The 22,765-nt window shown below is 40.1% G+C and overlaps 1 protein-coding gene across 7 annotated transcripts; it reads left to right on the forward strand.

Annotated features, from left to right (window-relative positions):
• The first annotated feature begins 3,848 nt into the window (after positions 1-3,848).
• FAM111B (FAM111 trypsin like peptidase B) lies at positions 3,849-20,820 on the forward strand. Of its 7 annotated transcripts, none has more exons than XM_061154175.1 (3): positions 3,849-3,949; positions 5,651-5,766; positions 17,138-20,820. In XM_061154175.1, the coding sequence occupies exons 2-3, from the start codon at positions 5,686-5,688 to the stop codon at positions 19,259-19,261; spliced, it is 2,205 nt and encodes a 734-aa protein (XP_061010158.1). In that variant the 5' UTR covers positions 3,849-3,949; positions 5,651-5,685; the 3' UTR covers positions 19,262-20,820. The 7 variants fall into 7 exon arrangements, with proteins under 7 accessions (XP_061010158.1, XP_061010191.1, XP_061010175.1 ...); XM_061154208.1 differs by having other exon boundaries at positions 3,852-3,949; positions 5,603-5,766; XM_061154192.1 differs by having other exon boundaries at positions 3,854-3,949; positions 5,654-5,766.
• Positions 20,821-22,765: the final 1,945 nt, after the last annotated feature.

Below are 22,765 nucleotides of genomic sequence, written 5' to 3' on the forward strand. Positions count from 1 at the left end.
TCCAAATTTGCAGGCATATTGAATGCAGCACTTTCACAGCATCACCTTTTAGGATTTGAAAGAGCTCAACTGGAATTCCATCACCTTCACTAGCTTTGTTCATAGTGATGTTTCCTAAGGCCCACTTGAGCTTGCATCCCAGGATGTCTGGCTCTAGGTCGGTGATCACACCATCATGGTTATCTGGGTCATGAAGATCTTTTTTGTATAGGTCTTCTGTATATTCTTGCCACCTCTTCTTAATATTGTCTCCTTCTGTTAGGTCCATACCATTTCTGTCCTTTATTGCGCCCATCTTTGCATGAAATATTCCCTTGGTATGTCTTATTTTACTGAAGAGATCTAGTCTTTCCCATTCTATTGTTTTCCTCTATTTATTTGCATTGATCACTGAGGAAGTCTTTATCTCTCCTTGCTATTCTTTGGAACTCTGCTTTCAAATGGGTACATCTTTCTTTTTCTCCTTTGCTTTTCACTTCTCTTCTTTTCACAGCTATTTGTAAGGCCTCCTCAGACAACCATTTTGCCTTTTTGCATTTCTTTTTCTTGGGTATGGTCTTGATCCCTGCCTCCTGTACAATGTCACAAACCTCCATCCATAGTTCTTCAGGCACTCTGTATTTCAGATCTAATCCCTTGAATCTATTTCTCACTTCCATTGTATAATCATAAGAGATTTGATTTAGGTCATACCTGAATGATCTAGTGGTTTTCCCTACTTTCTTCAATTTAAGTCTGAATTTGGCAATAATGAGTTTATGATCAGAGCCACAGTCAGCTCCCGGTCTTGTTTTTGCTGACTGTATGGACCTTCTCCATCTTTGGCTGCAAAGAATATAATCAATTTGATTTCAGTAGTGACCATCTGGTGATATCCATGTGTAGAGTCTTCTCTTGTGTTGTTGGAAGAAGGTGTTTGCTATGACCAGTGCTTTCTCTTGGCAAAACTCTGTTAGCCTTTGTCCTGCTTCTTTTTGAAGAGCACAAAGAAAACCTTGTGTGCCCCAGGACCCAGGAGAAAGGAGCAATGACCCCACAAGAGACCAACCCAGACTTGCCTGTGAGTGTCCAGGAGTCTCCGGGAGAGGTGTGGGTCAGTGGTGGCCTGCTACAAGGTCGGGGGCACTGAGTGCAGCAGTGTGTACATGGGACCTTTTGAAGGAGGTCGCATTTTCTTCATTACCTCCACCATAGTTTGGTCTCAGGTCAAACAGCAGGGAGGGAACACAGCCCCATCCATCAATAGAAGATTGAATTAAAGATTTACTGATCATCATATGTGAAACAGATCTCCAGTACAGGTTCGATGCATGAGACAGGGTGCTCAGGGCTGGTGCACTGGGATGACCCTGAGGGATGGGATGGGGAGGAAGGTGGGAGGAGGGTTCAGGATGGGGAACACACGCACATCCATGGCTGATTCATGTCAATGTATGGCAAAACCACTACAATATTGTAAAGTAATTAGCCTCCAATTAAAATTAATTAATTAAAAAAAAGATTTACTGAGCATGGCACTGCCCATCAAAACACGACCCACTTCCCCCTGTCTCTCCCATCAGGAAGCTTCCATAAGCCTCTTATCCTTTGCCTTTTCACTGCATCTCAAATGTTCTTAGTTAAAGGCCAACATCATTACCATCATAAGTTGAAGCTTCTCTGTCTTTCTTTACATCTCTGTCCTTCTTTCACTTTAGTCTGTTATTCCTTGCCATGGTCAGTTCTATGCCCCTTCCTGACCCTCCCTGGGTATTCACTATCACGTATTGAGTGTAAATTCTTTCATTTCACTCATCATTCAGTTGGAGTGGATGAGTATCTCCAAGCCAATGTGTCAAAAGTAGAATTCACAGACACAAACGCCGGCAGTAGCTCCTTCCCTGGATTTCTCACACCAGTTAAGAGAGACTTAATCCTTACTCCATTTACTCAAGTCAGAAACCCAGAAATCATTACTGAACCCTCTTTTTCTCTTGTTTCTTGACCCACCCACCCCCCACCTCCCAACCATACACAAAGCTCATGGGTTTGCCTTTCAAAATAAATACAGGGACTTCCTCCATTTATTCAGTGGACTCTAGGCTTCCACTGAAAGAGGCATGGGTCCAATCCCTGGTCAGGTAACTAAGATTCCCCTTGAAGTGCAGCCAAAAATAAAAATCAAAAAAAATAAATACATGTAGAATCCAACCAGTATTCACACCTCCACCACTACCACCGCAAGCTGTGCCTCCCACATTGATGGAAAGCTGGAAGAGCCTCCTCCTAATTGCTTTTTTCATCTGCATCCACTCTTGTCCCCTAGAGTTTTGGGTCCACACAGCTGTCAGCGGTTTTTTTTTTTTTTTTTTTTTTTTTTAAGTCAGGTTATAGTATACCCTTGCTTCAAACTTTGTTAGAATAAATCTTCAATTTATAATAAAATCCAGCTCACAAGGTGCTTAGTGGCAATGACAAATACATGTGCTCCTTATGGTATGTTACATTCCAGGACAAATTCTCTGTCCCTAGAAATATCACGCAACTTCAATGGCATCATTCTTTACCGCTTCTTCCTTTTTACAACTTTTTGACATCTCCAGGGTCTACAAAGATAAGAGCATCTCTAAGTCCCTTGTGCAATAATTTGTTCTCCATCTACGTATGTTACTGTTAATGTCAGTCACCTGTATGCTCTAAGAAGATTTAAGGAATAACAGCGATTTGATGAAACTCTCATAGCTTTTCTCTTCTTTTCTTCTAGCTTTTTAGTTATACTTCTAAAGTTTACTCTCTCCAAACCCCACTGAGTACCTGAAATTTAAGCAGTGATTATAGTTTCTCTGTATATATTTTACATTAAGCCAAGTTAGGAAAAGCTTTCAGTACTATTCCAATATCATCAACTTTTACATAAACACCTATTTCAAACGAGTTGTCATCATCTTCACATATCAATTGCGTTCTCCCCTTCTTTCTCCCCTTCTTTGACCAGCTTTTCCAAAATAGCACCTAATACTGAAGGCATCCCCTCCTATTGTTTCTTAAACTGTAAGATATTTTCTCAAGGCCCTTCTTTGGCTGTCAGTTTGGAAATGCCTAACTCTGGAGCCGTCCCTTGGGACTGGAAAATTCTGCATATACTCATGCACGGCCTGCGAACCAGGAGGGCAGGAGCAGGTCTCTTCCTCCTGGCCAGAGGATCCGTGTGCAACGAGCTCTAGGCTAAGCTGGCTCCTTCGTTAGGGACAGAAAGTTGGCTGCCAGCTTTAGGCCATTTCTGCTCTGGAAGCTGATGAAGCTCACGGCGTCGACGTCCCCATGGGCTGGGTGGGGAGCCTCTCCAGAGGCCAGTCCACAGTCGCCGCCCGCCATGCAGCGGCCGAAGAGCTGAGACAGCCGAGCTCCCTGCGCCGCCGGGCCGGTCTGTGGGCCTCTCGGCTCCGGAGGCCGAGCGCTCTGCCCCCCGCTCCGCGCACTGGCCGTGTAACGAACCCCGCGGGGACGGGTGAGTCCGCCGACTCCGCCCGCTCCAGACAGCAGCGGACGCGGATGCGCGGGCTGGGTGAAGGGACAGGACGGCCCGAAGCCGGACCCGGAACAAGGTCGCGCACTGTGGCAAGAGTGCGGGGTCTCGCGCGAATGGACGGGCTGGAGGCGGCGTCATCTGGCTCAGCAGGGCGGCTGGGCGCGCGTCTCCCAGCGCGCGAACCGCCGCGCCATCGGGTCCACACCCACCCTGTCCGGCCGCCGCTCTCAGTGGCTCGGCCAATCGGCTTCTGCAGGGGGCGAGCTGCTGTCCAATGAGGGCAGACGACCCCAGCAACCTGGCCTCCCATTGGCCAGACGGTTGGGGATAATTGGGTTCCTCTTTTGCGAGGGAAGAGTTCCCGCCGAGCGCCGTCCTTGCAATCATCGCGGATCCCTGTCCCGCCATCACCCTCGCCGTTGGGGCAGATTCTCCGCTTCTGTGAGTGGCTCCTCTGATCTTGAGGACGTGGAATTCTTGGGGAGGCGAGGCGCAGGTTTGTCACGGGCACCAGTTAGAAGGTTCTCAGCCCAGATCCAAGAAAGTTTTGGAGGGAAGGGCATAAGCAGTTTTCTGTTGTGGTGGAACCCCCTCCCCAGGTTGAAAGGTCGAGTTTTACACCTGGAAAGACACCTTCAGATAGTCTGGGGAGCTATTCCTGTTAACGTTTGTGTGTCTTGGGCGTGGAAGGGGGGAGTGGTTAAAGTTGATTTAATAGTGGAGATTTCCATAACTGCATCCCAAGCGTAGTGAGGATGGGATTCAGGTATCTTCTTCTTAAAAAAAAAAAAAAAATCAGAGGGGAGAATTCTCAGGACCAATACAAGTTTGATCTGAGCCGAGCTCCTTAATTTACGAATGAGGAAACTAAGATTTCTAAAAGGTTTGATGGATTGCGGAGGTTCTTTCCTGCCCCAGGTAGTTCTTCCATTGCTGTTGTGATCAGTTCTCAGCTGAATGCCTCGGAGTGTTCGTATATCCGGACTTCCCTCTGTGCAGGTCTCTCTCTTCTGTGTCCTTTGAACTCCTGCCACCTTGGTCTCTCAGCTCTGTCTCCTCAAGGCAGGAGTGCCAACGGGCCCTGCCTGGCTGCCCCTTGTGACACCCTGGCCTGGAATCTCTTAAGGCAGTCAGCTGGAGTCATCACAGGATGCCCTTCATTTGTCACTGCCTCGAATTGCATGATATCTAGTTCCTTGCAAATTCCTGTTCCATCTGTTTAGCTTATTGTCTTTTTTTTTTTTTTTTGCTTTCAGACTGAAGGGCAAGTCAGGTCCCTGTCACTTTGTTTGGCCAGAAATCCAAGATAATAACCATTTTAATGTTCTTGTCTACTAGTTCTATCATCTGAGTCACTTCTGGATATGTTTCTGTTCATTGATTTCTCTCCTCATTGTGGATCTTATTTTTCTGCTTCTCTTTATGCCTCAGAATTGTACTGTATATCAAACTTTGTCAATTTCACATATATGGGTGCTAGAAATATTTCTATTCCTATCAGTATTCTTGAGCTTTGTTCTAGTTGTGTTACTGGAAAAGTTTTACACTTCCAAAGCTTGCTTTTAAATTTTGTCAGGTCGGACCAGAGCAGCCTTTGGTCTACAGCTAATTTTATCCCACTTTAGAGGCTTTGTCCTCTAATATGTTATGAATTATGAAGTTTGCCAGTTTGACTTTTGGAAACACAAATTGCTGTCAGCTGAGTGTGGGAAACAGAAACTGTTCTCAGCTGAGTGTGGGAAACAGAAACTGTTCTCAGCTGAGTGTGGGAAACAGACCACTAGTTAGCTGAAGTTTCAGGGGCACCCACTGCAGATCTCTGACACTGTGTAGCTGTAGCTCTCTAGTACTCTAGCCCTACAAACTCCAGTCCCAACAGGACTCTTAGCTGGTCTTCTCAGCTCAGGGCAACTGCCAGGCTCTGCTTGTGTCTCCCTTCCCTGGAGATGCTCCCCAGACAGGAGGCTAGATGTCCCTAGGTCCTACCTCTGATTTCTCTCTCTCTCTTAGGGGTCAGAGATCACTGTTGTACCCTGCCTGATAACCAGTGTTTGAAACTTATTATTTCATATATCTTGTGTTTTATTGTTTTAGTCATTAAGGGCGTGGTAAATTCAACCCTCGTTTCTCTGTCTTGGCCAGTAGTGGAAGAAAGTCATATTCTCGTAGGACTCATCATGAATTTCCTAAAGACTGAAGAGAATACATCATTCAGTGCTACAGGAAATGACCAGAGTACGAGACCTGAAGCAGCAAAGGTGTGTGTACTTTTTTTTTTTTTTTGAAAGTCCAAACTTCAAAATTTAATAAAAAATATAAGAGAATACTTTTATGACTCTGGTAGTGAAGGATTTTGTAAATAAGGTGCATATGCACACAAAAGCATAAACTATAAATATATGATGGATCAGGCTACATTCAGTCGGTTCCGTCACTTAGTCATATCTGATTCTTTGTGACCAGGTGTGTGTACTTTTAAACAACTTTGCTGGAATGGCACTCTAACTATGGCACTGTCTTAGGATCCTTGAAGGGGATAAGTGTATAAAGAATGGCAATTATAACCCCTTCTCATGTATTGTTTAAAATGTATTTAGGGAGATCATACATATAAGTGTTTGTGTAAAAACAAAATGATAGTATATGAATTAACAAAGAATACCTTGTTAAACAGCAAGGTGACAGTATAGACACTTAGTATCATTGGAAATATAGATGGGCAAAAATAATAAGGTAGTTAATGTGTACTGAGAAATTACTGAGTACTTGGAATTAGGCTTGTCACTTCCTATGGATTATCTCCTTTAACACTTAATAAAACTCTTTGCAATAGATGTTATCATCCCTAAATAGAGAAACTGACCCTCAGTTAAGAAACTGACCCTTTTCTTAAAACTGCAAAAGTAATGGACTTCAGAGCAAGGATTCGAACCCAGGCAATGAGACTTCAGAACCTAATTTTGGACCAACACGGTTTTACTCAAAGTATGCAAAATGGTAATACTAAATCAAAATATAAACAAGTGCTTTTAGAGTGCAGAGAGAAGAGTGTTTAATTCAGACTCAAGAAATTAAAGTTATGTCATGTGAGAAATATCTTAAAGAATGGCCACAATTTCACAAGGTAGGTGGATCAAGTATAAGGGAATAGTCTGGGTAAAGTCATGTAGACAAGCAAATCTATTTGAGGAATAGTATAGCTAGACTTGATGGTATGTAAGGAGAATTCAAGAACATAGTAGACAAGTAATACTGGGAAGACGATTTGGTACAAGATCATAGTAGGCTTTATATCAGTAAAAACATTTTGTCAGGGGAAAATCATTTAACTTTGAAATAACAAAAATGATTCATTGGATTAAAGGTAAATGAAATTTAAAATTAATTTTCTTTATGCACTAACCACACTTCAAGTGCTCAGAAGCCATATGTGGCTCATGGCTGCCATATTGAACAAAGCAGATACAGAACATTTCCATCATTGCAGAAAGTTGCAAACTGCTACTCTAGGTTAAGGAACTCTGTCCTTACTTCTCAAAGTGTGGTCTGTATACCAGCAGCATTGATACCACCTAATAGCTTCTTAGATCTACGTGATCTGCATTTTAACATGATACCCAGATGATTCTTCTGCACGTTAAAATGTAAGAAATACTATTCTGAAATACCCTTCCACTGGAAGATTCTATGTGGTGAAATCTATCATTCTTATCAGCATTGTTTGCTAATATTTATTTAGCTTGTGTAGTCTTGTTTCAAAACAAGACATTTTGAGCCCCTTGAAGGAAAAAATAAATAGATTCATTGGTTCACACATCTGGAAAGTCCAGAGGTCAACTGAGCTTTAATTCAGTAATACACAATTGATTGAAGGCAGGAGAAGGGGATGACAGAGGACGAGATGATTGGATGGCATCACTGACTTAATGAACATAAGTTTGAGCAAGCTCCAGGAGTTGGTGATGGACAGGGAAGCCTGGCGTGCTGCAGTTCATGGGGTCGCAGAGTCGGACACGATTGAGTGACTGAAAAACAACACAGTGTTTCCAAGAACTTATTTATGTTTTCAGTCTCTGTACTCTGCTTTTCATGCACTCTTCTGGCTGGCTTTCTGCTTAGTGACAATATAGCTACAGTAATTTCAAAGTTCATTCTTTAGCGTCCAGATGTTGAGTCTATCGTGTTCCCCCAGGGCAGCTTCTTTGCCCTCCAATGGTCTCAGGCTTAAAGAAATGGCAACCCACTCCAGTACTCTTGCCTGGAAAATTCCATGGATGGGAGGAGCCTGGTGGGCTACTGTCCATGGAGTCGAAAAGAGTTGGACGTGACTGAGCGACTTCACTTTTCACTTTGGTAGCTGAACCTTCCTGCCCAAAACCTTTTGGCTAAACAGGCACATTGAGGAATCAAGATCTGCTCCTGCACTGGCATGAATTATTTTTATACACCTTTATGACCAATGGAAGAAAATTGGACAGAGGTACAGTAGCTTTTTGGAGAACAGCTGCTGTATCTTTCACTTTCTTGAACTTCATGTTTAGGTATTTGGATTTTATTATGTAAGTAAAGAAGTATTTATGATTCTTATCCTTGTATTATTTACGAAGAAGGATTTAGCTTAAATTTTAAGTTGAATATTTTAGTGTACAGTCCTATGCATGCATGCTTGCGAAGTCGCTTCAGTCGTGTCTGACTCTTTGCAACCCTATGGACCTATAGTCCGCCAGGCTCCTCTGTCCGTGGGGATTCTCCAGGCGAGATACTGGAGTCGGTAGCCATTCCCATCTCCAGGGGATTTTCCCTACCCAGGGATCGAACCCAGGTCTCCTGCATTGCAGGCATATTCTTTACCATTTGAGCCACCAAGAAAGCCCGTACTGTCCTATGGCTTATGACAATGCCCACAGTCACGTAACCGTGACTAGAATCAAGATAGAAAACAGTTCCATCACCTTAAAGAATTCCCTTTTGCTCACCCTTGTCCTCCACCTACCCAGTACCTTGCATATATCTTCTCTGGTCAAGTTTCTAATATTTTGACCATATTTATATTGGCTTCTTTCATTTGTTATTGCTGAGTTTCAAGAGTGCTTTGTATATGTTAGAAATGCTTGATTTGTCAAAGATTTGCAGGTACTTTATTTCAGTCTGTGGCTTGTCTTTTCATTATTTCTCTCTTCTCATTCTCTTAATCCTATCTTTAGTGGGCAAAAGTTTTCAGCATTGATGATGTTCATTTTATCCATTTTTTAAAATTGTGCTTTTGTTTTATACCAAAGAATACTTTACCAAATCTAAGATCACAAAAATTTTCCTCTGGGTTTTCATTTAGAAGTCTTATAATTTTAGGTTTAAGTCTATGATCCACTTTGAGTTTATTTTTTTTATGGTGCAGTGTATAGACTGAGCAGTAGTAATACCATGTGTTCTATTACAGTAGTGATACAGTACAATATTTAGGCTGAACAATATTCAGAGTAAATCCACACCGTGGTGGTTTAGTTGCTAAGTCGTGTCCGACTCTTGACAACTCGATGGACTGTATCTTGCCAGGCTTCTCTGTCCATGAGACTTTCCAGGCAAGAATAGTGGAGTGGGTTGCCATTTCCTTCTCCAAATCCACACATTAGTATTTGTTAATTAATTGATTGATTAATTTTTACATATGTTACCTATTTGCTCCAGCACAATTTCTTAAAACGGTTGCCTTTACATCTTTGTTAAAAATTAATTGAATATAAGATAGATGACATAATGATTGAGTATATGTGTATATTATGGTATATTATGAAATGATAACCACATTCATCACCTCACAAAGTTAATTTTTGTTCTTGTGATGAGGACTTTTTAAGATCTACTCTCTTAGTTAGCAACTTTCAAATATACAATACAATCTTGTTAACTGTAGTTACCATGCTGTATGTTAGATCTCTGTCTTATAATTAGAAGTTTGTACTCTTGACCAGCTTGGCCCATTTCCTTCACCACCCCCACCCCAACCCACCCCTGGCAACCAGAATCTGTCTTCAGGAAATAATCTGGAGCACTTATATGGTTTGCTTCATTTTTTTTTTTCTGTTTCTCAAGGATCACTGACCTTTCTTGCCTAATGTCTCATGCCTTGAAAAACATTTCATAATTTTATCCATTTATCCAGTTGTTTCAAGGAATAATTTAAGTTAGGTCTGTTTTTCTCTATCTTGGCCAGAGTGGGATTTCAGGGCATTGCTTTTTGTATTCTTTCCAGAGGTTTTATTTGTTTATTTATTTTCTTTTTAAAATTTTTTTTCCCTTTATTTTTATTAGTTGGAGGCTAATTACTTCACAACATTGCAGTGGGTTTTGTCATACATTGATATGAATCAGCCATGGAGTTACATGTATTCCCCATCCCGATCCCCCCTCCCACCTCCCTCTCCACCTGATTCCTCTGGGTCTTCCCAGTGCACCAGGCCCGAGCACTTGTCTCATGCATCCCACCTGGGCTGGTGATCTGTTTCACCATAGATAATATACATGCTGTTCTTTCAAAACATCCCACCCTCGCCTTCTCCCACAGCGTCCAAAAGTCTGTTCTGTACTTCTGTGTCTCTTTTTCTGTTTTGCATATAGGGTTATCGTTACCATCTTTCTAAATTCCATATATATGTGTTAGTATGCTGTAATGTTCTTTATCTTTCTGGCTTACTTCACTCTGCATAATGGGCTCCAGTTTCATCCATCTCATTAGAACTGATTCAAATGAATTCTTTTTAATGGCTGAGTAATATTCCATGGTGTATATATACCACAGATTCCTTATCCATTTGTCTGCTGATGGGCATCTAGGTTGCTTCCATGTCCTGGCTATTATAAACAGTGCAGCGATGAATATTCGGGTGCACGTGTCTCTTTCAGATCTGGTTTCCTTGGTGTGCATGCCCAGAAGTGGGATTGCTGGGTCATATGGCAGTTCTATTTCCAGTTTTTTAAGGAATCTCCACACTGTTCTCCATAGCGGCTGTACTAGTTTGCATTCCCACCAACAGTGTAAGAGGGTTCCCTTTTCTCCACACCCTCTCCAGCATTTATTGCTTGTAGACTTTTGGATCGCAGCCATCCTGACTGGGGTGTAATGGTACCTCATTGTGGTTTTGATTTGCATTTCTTTGATAATGAGTGATGTTGAGCATCTTTTCATGTGTTTGTTAGCCGTCTGCATGTCTTCTTTGGAGAAATGTCTGTTTAGTTCTTTGGCCCATTTTTTGATTGGGTCATTTATTTTTCTGGAATTGAGCTGCAGGAGTTGCTTATATATTTTTGAGATTAATCCTTTGTTGCTTTATTTGCTGTTATTTTCTCCCATTTTGAAGGCTGTCTTTTCACCTTGCTTATAGTTTCCTTTGTTGTGCAAATGCTTTTAAGTTTAATTAAGTCCCATTTGTTTATGTTTGCTTTTATTTCCAATATTCTGGGAGGTGGGTCATAGAGGATCCTGCTGTGATTCATGTCAGAGAGTGTTTTGCCTATGTTCTACTCTAGGAGTTTTATAGTTTCCGGTCTTACATTTAGATCTTTAATCCATTTTGAGTTTATTTTTGTGTATGGTGTTAGAAAGTGTTCTTTTTCTTTTACAAGTGGTTGACCAGTTTTCCCAGCACCACTTGTGAAAGAGGTTGTCTTTTTCCCATTGTATATCCTTGCCTCCTTTGTCAAAGATAAGGTGTCCATAGGTTTGTGGATTTATCTCTGGGCTTTCTATTCTGCTCCATTGATCTATATTTCTGTCTTTGTGCCAGTACCATATTGTCTTGATGACTGTGGCTTTGTAGTAGAGCCTGAAGTCAGGCAGGTTGATTCCTCCAGTTCCATTTTTTCTCAAGATTGCTTTGGCTATTCGAGGTTTTTTGTATTTCTTTACAAATTGTGAAATTATTTGTTCTAGTTCTTTGAAAAATACGTTGGTAGCTTGATAGGGATTGCATTGAATCTATAGATTGCTTTGGGTAGTATAGCCATTTTGACAATATTGATTCTTCCAATAAATGAACTCAGTATGTTTCTCCATCTGTTTGTGTCCTCTTTGATTTCTTTCATCAGTGTTTTATAGTTTTCTATATATAGGTCTTTTGTTTCTTTAGGTAGATATACTCCTAAGTATTTTATTCTTTTTGTTGCAATGGTGAATGGTATTGTTTCCTTAATTTCCCTTTCTGTTTTCTCCTTGTTAGTGTATAGGAATGCAAGGGATTTCTGTGTGTTAATTTTATATCCTGCAACATTATTCATTGATTAGGTCTAGTAATTTTCTGGTAGAGTCTTTAGGTTTTTCTATGTAGAGGATCATGTCATCTGCAAACAGTAAGAGTTACTTCTTCTTTTCCTATCTGGATTCCTTTTATTTCTTTTTCTGCTCTGATTGCTGGGGCCAAAACTTCCAAAACTATGTTGAATAGTAGTGGTGAGAGTGGGCACCCTTGTCTTGTTCCTGACTTTAAGGAAAATGCTTTCAATTTTTCACCATTGAGGATAATGGTTGCTATGGGTTTGTCATATATAGCTTTTATTATGTTGAGATATGTTCCTCCTATTCCTGCTTTCTGGAGAGTTTTTATCATAAATTGATGTTGAATTTTGTCAAAGGCTTTCTCTGCATCTATTGAGATAATCCTATGGTTTTTATCTTTCAATTTGTTAATGTGATGTATTACATTGATTGATTTGTGGATATTAAAGAATCCTTGCATTCCTGGGATAAAGCCCACTTGGTCATGATGTATGATCTTTTTGATATGTTGTTGGATTCTGTTTGCTAGAATTTTGTTAAGGATTTTTGCATCTATGTTCATCAGTGATATTGGCCTGTAGTTTTCTTTTTTTGTGGCATCTTTGGTTTTGGTATTAGGGTGATGGTGGCCTCACAGAATGAGTTTGGAAGTTTGCCTTCTGCAATTTTCTGGAAGAGTTTGAGTAAGATAGGTGTTATCTCTTCTCTAAATTTTTGGTAGAATTCAGTTGTGAAGCCTTCTGGTCCTGGGCTTTCATTTGCTGGAAGATTTCTGATTACAGTTTTGATTTCTGTGCTTGTGATGGGTCTGTTAAGATCTTCTATTTCTTCCTGGTTCAGTTTTGGAAAGTTATACTTTTCTAAGAATTTGTCCATTTCTTCCAAGTTGTCCATTTTATTGGCATATAGCTGCTGGTAGTAGTCTCTTATGACCCTTTGTATTTCAGTGTTGTCTGTGGTGATCTCTCCATTTTCATTTCTAATTTTGTTGATTTGGTTCTTCTCCCTTTGTTTCTTGATGAGTCTGGCTAACGGTTTGTCAATTTTATTTGCCTTTTCAAAAAACCAGCTTTTAGCTTTGTTGATTTTTGCTATGGTCTCTGTAGTTTCTTTTGCATTTATTTCTGCCCTAATTTTTAAGATTTCTTTCCTTCTACTAACCCTGGGGTTCTTCATTTCTTCCTTCTCTAGTTGCTTTAGGTGTAGAGTTAGGTTATTTATTTTACTTTTTTCTTGTTTCTTGAGGTAAGCCTGTATTGCTATGAACCTTCCCCTTAGCACTGCTTTTACAATGTCCCATAGGTGCTAGGAAACTTAAAACCTGGTCAAACACTAAAGAAAAGCATCAGGATAGAATGTTTACTTGCTTTCATTAACCGAGTTTCTGATTTGAGGTGAACTCACATATGAAGGTGCTGGATTTGCATGTTGTATTGTTCAGTCAGTCAGGTAAGCCTACAAATCAACTGGATGAAATCTCCTGCGTGCATAAATTTGCATAAATAGACATGGTCAAGAAAATGCATTAAGGAAGACATTTACCCCTTGATTTATTCAAGGGGTAAGTTCTTTGAATATTTCTTTTATCTGTTTTATACAATTGAAAGTTTTTGCTTAAACAGAAAAAGAGACACAGATGTACAGAACAGACTTTGGGACTCTGTGGGAGAAGGCGAGGGTGGGATGTCCTGAGAGAACAGCATTGAAACAAGTATACTATCAAGGGTGAAACAGATCACCAGCCCAGGTTGGATGCATGAGACAAGTGCTCAAGGCTGGTGCACTGGGAAGACCCAGAGGGATGGGATGGGGAGGGAGGCGGGAGGGGGGTTCAGGATGGGGAACACATGTAAATCCATGGCTGATTCATGTCAATGTATGGCAAAAACCACTACAATACTGTAAAGTAATTAGCCTCCAACTAATAAAAATAAATGAAAAAAAAAAGAAAGTTTTTGCCTAAACACTATAGAGGTCCTGTTAAAACTTCTATATATTTATGTTGTATATTTTATATATTTATATCTATATATTTACAAAGTATATTTATCACGGGACACTGAGAAAAGCACAGGAAGACCTTGAGTCTCTGTTTGGCTAAGTATAAACTTGCTTGACTTTGAACAATTTATTTAACCTATTCCAATCTCAATTTTCCCTTTTAGGGACTGTGATCATAGTAGTTATCTTGACTAACAAGCTTTAGCTTTATTTTTCCTCCAGGAGAATGTTGTGCTAAAACCTAAGACTTCCCATGTGGAGGAGAATGTGGGTGGAGAGTTTTATATTGATTCCTAGAACAAATTTTGCTTCCAGAATTTGAGAGATTTGTATCTACGCTATTACTCAAGTGAGCAGTATTTAAGGAATCAACAGGATATCCTAGTCACCCTGCTCTGTATAAATGAATCTCATACCACTAACCGCAGGAGTGACCTTTGCCCAGAAATCTCCATGCTTCGGTCTGACCCTCACCTGTCTAATCACCTTCCAACCCCTATCTTCACCTTGAGACCAGAGGACTCACCTCTTGTTGCATTCATTACTGTCACTCAGTGTGAAGCTTAGGGTTGTCCTATCAGCCCTCAACTCCTACGAAATCAAGCCCACACATCTCTGTATCTCTCTTTTACTGATCCCAGCTCCCCTCCTGCCCAACTTCTGATATCATTCCACTCTAAAGTTGACAGTCAACCATCTGCATAACCCAATACACACTTAACCTTTCCTTCAAAAGTTCTCTTTACCTCCTTTGTTTAGCCAAAATCTCTCTGTGTCCTGGGACAGGTCAGCTATCTCAGGAGGCAGTAACCTCCTCTCCCATATTCCCTTTGCTACTAAATCTCTTCATTTTTTAGACCTTATAGCAATCTAGTATTAGTCTGTCTAAATGCTTTCTTTGATACTTCTAAGAAATTTCATTGACTTGTTTATCTTTGGCCGTGCTGGGTCTTTGTTACTGCATGGACTTTCTCCAGCTGTGGCGAGCAGGGGCTACTCCAGCTGCAGTTCGAGGGCTTCTCACTGAGGAGGCGTCTCTTGTTGCAGAGCATGGGCTCTCGTGGGCTCTGGCTTCAGTACTGTGGCACGTGGGCTCAGTACTCTGGCTCCTAGGTTCTAGAGCACAGGCTCAGCAGTTGGGGTACACGGGCTTAGTTGCTCAGCAACATGTGGGATCTTTCTGGATCAGGGATTGAACTCGCGTCTCCTGCATTGACAGGCAGGTTTTTGTTTTTTGTTTTTACCACTGACTCATCAGGAAAGCTCCTTTTGGTGTTTTAATGTGATCAATTTAATATTACACATGTATGTTGAGCCATTGGAAATTTCCAAGAGATTTAATGGTGGTGGTTTAGCTGCTAAATCGTGTCTGACTCTTGCAACACTATGGTTTGTAGCCCACCAGGTTCCTCTCTCCATGGGATTTCTCAGGCAAGAATACTGGAGTGGGTTGCCATTTCCTTCTCTGGGGGATTTTCCTGACCCAGGGATCAAACCCAGGTCTTTAGCATTGCAGGAGATCTCCTGCATTGCAGGCAGATTCTTTACCAACTGAGCCACTAGGGAAGCCTAAGAAAGTTCAAATTAATCTACTTTGAGACATCCTCTCTCTAGGAGGAGAAGGGGATGACAGAAGATGAGATAGCTGGATGGCATCACCAACTCAATGGTCATGAGCTTGAGCAAACTCCGGGAGTTGATGATGGATAGGGAAGCCGGGCGTACTGCAGTCCATGGGGTCGCAAAGAGTCAGATGCAACTGAGCGACTGAACTGAACTGAACTGAGGTATCTGGCCCTCTCTTCTGAGCTCCAGGCTTCTGTATCAGAGCTGTTAATGCAATTCTTTACTTGGATGGCCAAAAGGAATCTCAGGCTTAATGATGATTTCTTTTTCTCTTTGTCCCAAGAATCTGCTCCTTTCCCATCATTCTTTGTATCACTATTCAAAAACAGGAGTTAGCATTGATCCCTCTCTCTACCATCAATATGCAATGTATCAGTAAATCCAGTCAGCTCTACTTTTGAAATATATCCAAAATTGAACAACTTTTTATTATCTCTCTCACTACCACCTTGGTCTAAGCAATCATATTCTCTTACCTGGAATAATATAATAGCCTATAATTTCTTTTGCAATTTTCATCTTTATCTTGCTCTATTCAAGTACCTTACAGACCTACCAGAGTGATTCTGTTCAAAGAATTCAGATTATGCCACTTTTGGTTCAAATCCTATAATGCTTTCCAGTCTCTTTCAGAATTAAAGTTCAATAACTTAAAGTAGTGTGTGAAGTCATTTTAGCTTCACACTGCTGTACTTCTCTCACTTTCCAACTGTAGCCTTATTGGTTTTCTCACTGTTCCTGGAACTACTTGGCATGTTTTAAATCCCAGTGCCATGTATTTGCTGTTTCCTCTGCCTGGGTTATGGGCTTCCTTGGGGGCTCAGAGGGTAAAGAATCTGCCTGCAGTGCAGGAGACCTGGGTTTGATCCCTGAATCAGCAAGATTCCCCAGAGGAGGAAATGGCAACCCACTCCAGTATTCTTGCCTGGAGAATCCCCATGGACAGAGGAGAATCTGTTGCCAGCAGATTATCAAAATACTTTTTCCTAGGCTATTGCCAACTGATTGTATATGTATAATATGTTTTGAATATGTATTTGTATATCTATCCAGTCCTGTGATTTATTAATCATGTTAGTATCTTTCCTTAGTGCTGTTGATACCATGTACAGAATAAACTGGACAGTAAATATTTCATAGGGATTTTTTAAAAGGTGGTACTTCAAATGTCCAAGTGATGTGTTAAACCAGCTTTGTTAGTAAGTAAATAAATATAAATGTAAAAAACAGTCAAGCTAGATCTCCCAATTACCAAACTTTTGAAATAGTAGTACTCAAATCCTTTTGAAGAATTAACCGTAATACTGATTTCCTTGGGTAGTAGGAAAGAACGGTTAGGGTGAATTGATGTGACCTTCTGAGAAAGCAGTTTGGCACTGTACGTGGTGAAGTACATTTAGAATCTATTTCCACTGCTGGGAATCTAGCATAGGAAAATATTTTCAGACTTTAGACAAAATGTTTTGTGTATAGAAAAGTTTGTCATATTTAGAGTAGTAAAAAAATTAGAAATAATCTAAATATCCAGCAACAGAAGAATGGATTAAAAACTATTGTACGGTGAACTATCATATAGCCCCTCAAACTGTGTTTTCAAAAGTTGTTAAATGATACGCAAAAGCACTGACAGACTCATATGCAGCATGGTATATTTTGATTTTATAATTCAAATGGCATGGAACATTATTATTAAAGGTGATCCTTACTAAATTTTCAATCTTTCCTTTTCTAAGGGTACTGTCATGGAGGAGGCATGTTCTGGCACACCTGTTGATCAGTCTCTGTCTGATATACGAGAATGTAACAGCACCGTTAAAGTTAAAAGTGAAGTCAGCAAGCATGAACCATCCTCTGAACGGCAGAACCCACACGTGAGCACCACTGAGAAATGTCGTTTCACCTTCAGTTTGAAAGAACACTCCAAGAAGTCAGACCGAAGTGTGTTTACAGCATTTGGTGGACCCAGTGAGAATATCTATTCAGTTCTGAGTGCTCATGACCATTTCAGTGAAAGGATGGAGAAACATGTAAATAAGAACATCATTGTTTATGAAGAAAAAGTAATAGACGCGTATATAAATTTAGGAATGCCTCTCAGATGCCTACCTAGTGGTTCCCATTTGAAAATAACATTTGGTCAAAAAAGGAGTAACCAGGAAGATGATCAGTTATTACGCACATGTAAAAATCCAGACGCTGAATGCATTCTTTTTCACGTTTTTGCTATTGGGAAGACCATAAAGAAGATTCTTAAGATTAAGGAACTTCATGAGCAAGGAACTACACTTTATGTCTATGCCTTGAAGGGTGAGACTATCAAAGAAGCCCTTTGCAATGATGGCCGATTTCGCTCAGACCTAGACACATTTAAATGGAGAGTAATAGAAGATAACAAGAAAATTTATGGAAAAAAGTCCATGGTGGATGAAGTATCTGGAAAAATCTTAGAATTGGACATTCTTAAAAAACTGTCTATCAAGAAATGTACCCATAAAAAAATTAAACCAGAAGATGAAAATGCCACTGAAGATATCAGTCCACAGGCTTTAACACAGTCTAAAACCGAAGTCCTTGAACCAGAGAAAGATGGAGAAACTGAAGATGTAGAACCCAACAGAGAAAAAATTCTCCCATATCAGAGTCTAGGGCTTGATACTGAACGTAAAACATACAGGTCCTTTTCCAAAGTTAAACATTACAGTAGTAAATATAAATGTTTTAGGAGAAAAATCCCACCAGTTAGGCGAAGGCTGTCTCTGGGTAGGCAGTATGCTATTAAGGAAATCCAAAGGGAGACAACTGATCTCTGGGTAAATAATTTAAAAATATTGAACAAAGTTATGATGCATCAGTATCCAAATTTTAATAAAGAGGCACTTCAGATACAAAAGTATTTTCGGGAAGAACAGAAGAGATTACAACTGCCAACGTTTAAACAATTCAGCATGTATAAAGAGCACTTTGGAAAAGTGACTGAAAATTCTACTTCAGTTGCAATCTGTGAACGTCTTATTCATCTTAGTAAGTCAGTTGGGCTCCTGAAATGGGACAATAATGGAAACAAAGGCAATGGTACTTGCTTTGTTTTCAACAATAATATTATTTTCACCTGTAGACATGTTTTTCATCTCATCGTGGGAGAAGGTACCGATCCAAAGTCATGGCGAGATATAATAAGCACGTGTGTAAAGGTCACTTTTGCTTTTAAAGAGTTCTGCCCTAGGGATGATGATTGGTTTTCCATCAAGCCATGGTTTGTGGTGTCTGATGAAAGTCTAGATTATGCCATTTTAAAACTAAGTGAAAATGGAAATGGATTTCCTCCAGGCCTAGCAAAACAGATTTTGCTTCAACCATCCAATGGTTTACTTTATTTAATTGGTCACCCAGAAGGCCAGATCAAGAAAATAGATGGTTGTTATGTGATTTCTCTAGATCAACGGTTAGAGAGGTACAAAGAACATTATCCAGGTGGGGTGGTACCAGGATCCCATTCAGACGTTTATAATGCTCTCCCTATGTTCACCCAGAAAAGTTTCCTGTCAGAGGTCTGGAGCACTAACACACTTAGTTATGATACTTGTTTTTCTTCTGGGGCCTCTGGCTCCCCAGTGTTTAACGCGTCTGGCATGTTGGTTGCTATGCACTCCTTTGGACATTTTTATAGCCGTGGAAAAAAGGCTTATGCCCTTATTGAATATGGCTATTCTATGGAATCTATTCTTCGTGACATTAAACAGAAAGATGAGAAGTTGTATGAAGCATTACAAGAAGAGAAAAATGAGAGCCACAATGAAGAGAATGATAAACAAGAATTGTCACTTCAAGATCATGAGATTGAATACATGCAATATTAAGAAAAGGCTGCTGCTTTCAAAAACATGCCAGTGATTTAAAGTATTGGGATGGCCAAAAGTTGGTTTGGTTTTTTTCTGTATGATGGCTGTAGTAGTGCTTAGTTGTCTTAACTTCATTTGAAACAATTTCATTAGATTGTAATAATATGGGGACAGCTGTTGTATCAGCAGGCATTTTTTAAAAAACATCAAAATTAGTGAATTTTTGTGTAGCCATTTTAATATTGAAGATGGAAGGAAACATTGTTGGCATATTATGCTTTATTATTTCAAGAAAGGTTAAAACTCTATTGAAATAAAAAAAAAAAAAAAGATTTGTGCAGTGCATGGAGACGGTACTGTGACTGATCATATGTGTCAAAAGTGGTTTGCGAATTTGTGTGCTGGAGATTTCTCACTGGACAATGCTCCATGATCTGATAGACCAGTTGATGTTAATAGCAATCCAATCTAGACATTAACTGAGAGTAATCAGTGTTATATCATGCAAGCGATAATTGACATACTCAAAATATCCAAATCAAGCATTGAAAATCATTTGCACCAGCTTGGTTATGTTCATCACTTTGATGTTTGCGTTCCACATAAGTTAAGCGAGAGAAACCTTCTTGACTGCATTTCCACATGGAATTCTCTACTGACACCTAACAAAAACTTTCCATTAAAACAAATTATAATGGGTTGTGAAAAGTGGACACTGTACAATAATATGGAATGGAAGAGATCATGGGGCAAGTGAAACCGCCACCAACCTCACTAAAGGCCAGTCTTTGTCCAAAGAACTGATGTGTGTATATGGTGGTACTGGAAGGGAGTCCTCTATTATGAGCTCCTTCTGGAAAACCAAATAATTAATTCCAATAAGTACTGCTCTGAATTAGGCCACCTGAAGGCAGCACTTGCACGAAGTATCCAGAATTAGTCAACAGAAAATGTATACTCTTACATCAGGATGACACAGACTGCATGTTTCTTTGATAACCAGGCAAAAATACTTACAGTTTAGCTGAGAAGTTCTGATTCATCCACCATCTTCATCAGACATTGCAACTTCAGATGTCCATTTGTTTTGGTCTTTACAAAGTTCTCTTAAAGGAAAAAATTCAATTCCTGGCATATAAAAGGCATCTGGAACAGTTCTTTGCTCAAAAAGATGAAAAGTATTGGGAAGATGGAATTATGAAGTAGGCTGAAAAATGGTAAAAGGTAGTAGAACAAAACAGTAAATACACTGTTCAATAAAGTCCTTGGTGAAAATGAAAAAAAAAAAAAGACAACCTTTTGGTCAACTCAACATTTGGGGCTGTTTCTTTAAAATATAATGAATATTTCTCAATTAGAAAAAAAATTTCAGAGAATCATGTGGATGTACAAAACACATATTAGAGCTCAAATGAGCATTGATTTTTTTTCTCTCATTGGCTTTTTTTCTTTTCAGCAATCTCAAGCATCACTTAAAATACTTCAGTTAGGTGGTACAGTACTTGCTGGATGTGAGGTAGACTATAGGGATGTATTGTACAACACAAGAAATAGAGCCAGTATTTTATAGCTGTAAATGGAGTGTAACCTTTAAAATAGTATAAAATTTTTTTAAAACTATAATCAGACTGTGAACTGTTGTGTTTGTTCTACTTGACCAGATGCCTAGCCTAAATTCTAACACTGTGGAAGAAAAGGAAAATGGATGTTAGGTAAACTAACAGCCTTATTTATTAATTTTGGGGGGCTCCAAAATCACTGCAGATGGTGACTGAAGCCATGAAATTAAGATGCTTGCTCCTTGGAAGAAAAGTCATGATCAACCTAGAGAGCATGTTAAAAAGCAGAGACATTACTTTGCCACAAAGGTCCGTCTAGTCAAAGCTATGGTTTTTCCAGTAGTCATGTCTGGATGTGAGAGTTGGACTATAAAGGAAGCTGAGCACCGAAAAACTGATGCTTTTGAACTGTGGTGTTGGAGAAGACTCTTGAGAGTCCCTTGGACTGCAAGGAGATCCAACCAGTCCATCCTAAAGGATATCAGTCCTAAATATTCATTGGAAGGACTGATGTTGAAGCTGAAACTACAATACTCTGACCACCTGATGCGCAGAACTGACTCATTTGAAAAGACGCTGATGCCAAAAAAGGTTGAGGGAGGGAGGAAAGGGGATGACAAAGGATGAGATGGTTGGATGGCATCACTGACTCAATGGACATGAGTTTGAGTAAACTCTGGGAGTTGGTGATGGACAGGGAAGCCTGGCATGCTGCAGTCCATGGGGTCGCAAGGAGTTGGACACAACTGAGTGACTGAACTGAACTGAACAACCTTAATCACAGTCCTACCCATTTAGCCCCCCTAGTACCTTATATACACTTCCTCCACAAAGGAAGCACACCTACCCACTCTTCAAGATAGTCCAGCATTTCTGGGTACTGTGTGTTTCACACCTGAATGCCACTCCTCATGGCCCAGAGACATATCAGCCCATTTCTCCCTATGCTACTCACACAGCTGATACACCAGAGTGGAGTATGGCCAGAATACAGGAACTTAAATTTTTATTCAAAAAAGAGGATAATGGAAAATTTGGCAGTTATAATAACCCCATTAACAATGATCAAATTCTGTTTTTCAGGAATTGCCAGGATGCCCTGCTCCAATAGAGAGTTTGAGTTATGATTAGTTCATGTTATAACTCTTGGTTACTGCTCATTGAAGTTGAAACGCCCTTGTCCATTGTCCCTCAAAACCCCAGATTTTGTTTTCAGGGTGTTCTTTCCTGTCAGTTGTCTCCTGTGGCCATTTCCTTCTCTTTGCAATGCGTAGTTTTATTAAGGTTTATGTACAGTAAAATACATCTTTTTTCTGTACAGCTCTGTGAATTGTGACAAATGCATATGCTCAAGTGACTACTACCCAGTTGAAAAGCTAAGCAACATCTTTAATATAGGTACACTGCTATCAGCATGCTTACAAAATTATAGTGATAATTTCACTCAGTGTATACCTCCCCCTGACTTCTCCTTAATTTCTTAATTTTTGTTTGTTTTACATCTGGATCATTCAAATCAGACTCCAGTTTCCACATTGTATTTGGTCATATAAGTCTCTTAAGTTGCTTTTAATGTGTAAATTCCCACTTCCTATCTCTGTTTTTCAGACATTTATTTATTGGAGAAACTGGGTCATATGTGTCCTGTAGAATATTCTACATTCTGGATGCTGCTTTTTCATCTCTATCATGTCACTGAATGTGTAGCTGTAGTCCCTGTATTTCCTGTAAACTAGTCATTAGATCTAGAGGGTTGATTGTATTCAGTTTGGACTTTTTGCCACTTCCTAAGTGGTGAAACCATAATCACAGAAAACTAGCCAATTTGATCACATGGACCACAGGCTTGTCTAACTCAATGAAACTAAGCCATGCCGTGTGGGGCCACCCAAGATGGAAGGGTCATGGTGGAGAGGTCTGACAGAATGTGGTCCACTGGAGAAGGGAATGGAAAACCACTTCA

The sequence above is a fragment of the Dama dama genome, chromosome 1 (genome assembly GCF_033118175.1).
Source record: "Dama dama isolate Ldn47 chromosome 1, ASM3311817v1, whole genome shotgun sequence".
Taxonomy (NCBI): Eukaryota; Metazoa; Chordata; class Mammalia; order Artiodactyla; family Cervidae; genus Dama; species Dama dama.